Source organism: Vicia villosa, unplaced genomic scaffold, assembly GCF_029867415.1.
Source record: "Vicia villosa cultivar HV-30 ecotype Madison, WI unplaced genomic scaffold, Vvil1.0 ctg.001445F_1_1, whole genome shotgun sequence".
Taxonomy (NCBI): Eukaryota; Viridiplantae; Streptophyta; class Magnoliopsida; order Fabales; family Fabaceae; genus Vicia; species Vicia villosa.
This window is the reverse complement of record NW_026705620.1, coordinates 236,783-241,732: the sequence shown is the minus strand read 5'-3', so window position 1 is coordinate 241,732 and position 4,950 is coordinate 236,783. Positions and strand designations below refer to the sequence as shown.

At 31.7% G+C, this 4,950-nt stretch overlaps 1 protein-coding gene across 1 annotated transcript; it reads left to right on the top strand.

Annotated features, from left to right (window-relative positions):
- The first annotated feature begins 789 nt into the window (after positions 1-789).
- Positions 790-4,219, top strand: LOC131635199 (beta-amyrin 24-hydroxylase-like). Its single transcript, XM_058905799.1, has 2 exons — positions 790-1,800; positions 3,374-4,219. Exons 1-2 carry the CDS (start codon positions 862-864, stop codon positions 4,007-4,009), a joined length of 1,575 nt encoding a protein of 524 aa, XP_058761782.1. The 5' UTR covers positions 790-861; the 3' UTR covers positions 4,010-4,219.
- Positions 4,220-4,950: the final 731 nt, after the last annotated feature.

Sequence of the window (4,950 nt, the reverse complement as noted above, 5' to 3'; positions counted from 1 at the left end):
CTTTCCAAATAACATCCAACAATTTGATTGTAGAAGTTGGCCAAGCCAAATCCTTAGCATTAGACACCGCCGTAGAAACACTAGATACCGAGAAACAACCGGTGGAGGTAAGATTCCAATGGAAATCGTCGAAATCGGAGTTGTCCGGCTCAATTCCGCTTAATAAATCCCTTAAATCCCTCAATTGAGAGGCCCCGACCGAATCACCCCCATAAGAACCCGGAGATTCGCTATTATTAAATATACATGCTCATTCAAATTATTAAGTATATTTATTATTATTTTTAAATGTATTAATAATTAATATTTTTTATTTTTCTATTTAATATAAGAGCCTTACATATATTAAAATAGACATTCGCGCGAGGAAATAATACAATGATCGGAGTTTGAATTCAGAATTTCATATAAAATATCTATATAGACAAATTATAAACTCATTATTAATAATTAGGAGGACATATTCACAATTAATATTAACTTATAATTTTTTTCATAGAAGTACTAATTTATTTGATGAAAAAGGTCAAGAGGAGTAGTAGATGATTAAAAACTCACCATAAACATAAGAAAAACACACCTCAATCACACACCGTTAGATACAACTTACGTAAGCAGCATGCAAATTATAATATGCACCACGAGGTACACATAACAACATTCTTAATATAATATTTGACCACGAGGATCGCACAAACTAATAACCTATTATTTTAGATTCTCAAAATTCACTGCATAGTTCATCTTGAAACCAATACCAAAACATTCTATTTATATTTCATCCATTATTCTTAACTCAATTCCATCTTAAAGCATAAGTTCTTGAGTTCATCGTCTTTTCAGTTTGGTAACAATATTAAAATGTCACCAATAATTACCAAACTCAAGAACTCAACCATGCTTGAAATCCAAGGCTACCTAGCATTATTCTTTCTATGGTTCATTTCAACTATTTTCATTCGATCACTTTTCAAAAAATCTGTGTCTTATAAACTCCCACCTGGCCCTCCAATTTCCTTTCCAATTCTAGGGCATGCACCATATCTTAGATCACTTCTTCACCAAGCACTTTACAAACTTTCCACACGTTATGGACCTTTAATGCACATCATGCTAGGTTCACAGCATGTTATAGTAGCTTCCTCAGCCGAGAGCGCGAAACAGATTCTAAAAACATGCGAAGAGTCGTTTTGCAATAGGCCGATTATGATTGCGAGTGAGAGTTTAACCTATGGTGCTGCTGATTATTTCTTCATACCTTATGGAAACTATTGGAGGTTCCTCAAGAAGCTTTGCATGACTGAGCTTCTTAGTGGAAAAACTCTTGAACACTTTGTGAGTATACGTGAGGATGAAGTTAAGTGTTTTTTGAGGAATCTTTTGGAGATATCGAAAAGCGGTAAACCTATCGAAATGAGGCATGAACTTATTAGACATACTAATAATATCATTTCTAGGATGACAATGGGGAAGAAGAGTAATGGTGTGAATGACGAGGTTGGTGAGTTGAGGAAAGTGATTAGAGAAATTGGTGAGCTTCTTGGAGCTTTTAATTTGGGTGATATTGTAGGGTTTATGAGGCCCTTTGATCTACAAGGGTTTGGGAAGAAGAATAATGATACACATCTTAAGATGGATGCAATGATGGAGAAAGTGTTGAAGGAACATGAAGAGGTTAGGGCTAAAGAAGGTGAAGGAAGTGATAGGAAGAAGGATTTGTTTGATATTTTGTTGAACTTGATTGAGGCTGACGGTGCTGATAGTAAACTCACTAGACAAAGTGCTAAAGCTTTTGCTCTGGTATCAACTTTTTTCTCATACTCTTTTTTTTTTTATATACTTTGCATATTCTATATTATTTATTTAGTACATAAATATAAATAAGTATTGTTATTATTAGATATTGAACTCTAAATTAACAATTGATGCTCATTCAGTTCAAGGAGCATGTATCGGTTGAATAGACGATATTCTTTACTATAATTGGTAAACTTTTTGTGAACTTGTTTAGAGTCTTTCATGTGTTGGCATGATGTAAGAATATTTGTCTCTATGACACAAGAAACATTGATTAACAAAGTGACAAGAATCATTGATTAAACAAAAGATGATATTGTTAAATTATTTTGAGTAGGTCTTTAATATATTATTATAAGTTAGAAGGTAGATCTCGATTTAAATATTTTGGAATAGAGGAGATGTCACGTATTTTAGAGAAATATTTATATAAAAACACACCAATATTCATATTCTTATAAAAGACAAATAAATTGTTATTATTTTGAATCACAATTTTAAACTAATTTTTTTAATTACAATGATGATAAGGAAGGAGAAAGAAAATTTTACTTTTATTTTTTATTTAACATGAATATTGTTATTGGTATTTTGATACATGTGATGTTTTTTTTCGTTTTCATGCAAGTTTTTCTACGTATATTGATATTTGTACACCATATACGGTTACACCGTTTGTATGCGATAGATCAAGTGTTGCATCAATTTCAAAGTTGGGTAGAAAATCATTAAAAAAAATAAAGAGTATTCATGGTAAATAATACGGTGTGGGTGTAAATTTAAGTATAACGATAGCATTTTTCGATAATATTTGCACTCGCTAGTAAGTGAAATCAGTATTGTTCACAATCAGATTAAAGAGTTCATATATTTTTTGAAAATAAATTTTTATTTAATTAATTAAATTGAAAATAGTGATCTCAATTTTACAGCTATGGTCGATGCGATTTAAACTTATATTTTAAGATTTCTATTCTAAACTCTTATTAAACTAACATCTCAAAGTGTCAATAATTAAAATTACAATAGTTGTTAACATTTATATTTATACTTTGATATTTTTTTTTTTCACTAAATAATGGTATATTAATCACAAAGAGATAGATACAACAGAAACCATTTACCTCTTTATACAAGAGAGAGGTAAGGTATTCCAATAATGAAAATTACAATCCTTAAAAGAACCATTAAGAACTCTAAACCACTTCCAAGAAACTAAGACTATCGCGGTGAAGCACTCATCAAAATTGAATCTATAAAAAAATTACTTATAATAAATAGAATAAAAATATACATTATAAATACGAGCATAGATACTTTACGTCTCATATTTGTATAATATATTTATTTTTATTTTACTATTATATAAAAAATGTGTATATTAATTCTAAAAACTGCATTATTATTAAGCTTTTACACATTTTTATAAAATATTTAAAATGTAATTATTTACATTCATTTTAAATTTTTAATTATGAGATGAGATAAAATAACCAATAGGATGTTTAATTTTGTATAATTCTTAAATAGAGATGCGATCAAGTTTGAATTTAACATTGGTTAATGTGTTCAACAGGACATGTTTATTGCAGGAACAAATGGACCAGCAAGTGTGTTAGAATGGGCACTAGCAGAACTAATAAGAAATCCACAAGTTTTCAAGAAAGCAAGAGAAGAAATAGACACAATTGTTGGCAAAGAAAGACTTGTCAAAGAATCAGACATACCAAATCTCCCCTATCTCCAAGCAGTAGTTAAAGAAACCCTAAGACTCCACCCACCAACTCCAATATTCGCAAGAGAAGCCATAAGAAGTTGCCAAGTTGACGGCTACGACGTTCCAGCCTACTCCAAGATTTTCATCAATGCATGGGCTATAGGCAGAGATCCAAACTATTGGGACAATCCATCGGTCTACGACCCGGAAAGATTCTTACAAAACGATGATCCTAGCAAGAGTAAGATCGATGTGAGGGGGCAATATTATCAGCTTTTGCCGTTTGGTAGTGGGAGAAGGAGTTGTCCTGGTGCTTCACTGGCTTTGATTGTTATCCAAGCAACACTTGCGAGTTTGGTGCAGTGTTATGATTGGGATGTGAATGATGGGAAGAGTAATGAGATTGATATGAAGGAGGTTGGAAGGGTTACTGTGTTTTTGGCTAAACCTCTTAAGTGTAAGCCTGTTTCTCATTTTGCTCCATTTTCTGAATGAGGATTGTGGATGGAAGGGTGGTCCAGTGAAGAATGTTATTTGATTCTCAAGTTATGTTTTGGTTGCTATTTATTTTCATTTATACTGTTTTTATTTTGGGTTTTTTGTTGTGGGGAAGTGTATGTGAAAACTTCATGGCACTGGCTGTGTAATTTATATCAAAATAAGTGATCAAGTAATTTAATACTACTTTTCTATTTTTAATTTTAATGTAACAAGTGTGCACTCTAAGTTTTTTTTAAGCAAGATATTATATAAGGGAGAATTAAAAATTCTTCAACATGTTGTTTACACTAAGAAACGGAGAAAATCTGACAAAAGAGATTACAAACCAATTATATTATGAAAGAAATAGCAAATGATATTTGCTAAATTCGTAAAAAGAATAATTGGTTGAGTAATTTCTCCACAAAAAGATCACTTCCACACTAAGGTTTTAACATTCCATACCGTATTATAAAAAATTTAAACCTCATTCCGAAAACAAACCTCATTCCTAAGCAACCAAATAGTTCAAGTAGTTGCAAGCCAAATAACTCCTAATTTACTCTCTTTAATCTCATGAACTTTACAAAATGAGTGTCAATCCATAAAACTCGGCAAACACTCTTCCTCTATCACCTCCATATTACCAATCCAAGAAGCTATCTCCCTCCATATTTTCTTAACCATAAAGCTATTAAAAAAGGAATGATCCCGGGTTTCCAAGTCAATTCCACAAAAAACACACTTTAAACTATCTAAAGGAAAAGAGATTTCTCTATACACCAAAAGATCCTTAGTGGGAAGCCTATTAGCTAGAAGTCTCCAACCAAAAACCTTTATCTTGAATGGCACCTCCATTTTCCAAATTATCCCCTTCGCCTCATCACATATATTAGGAGGACCGAAAGGAGTAAGGGAACTAGCATAATGCGCATAACATGAAGCAACCAAAAAAC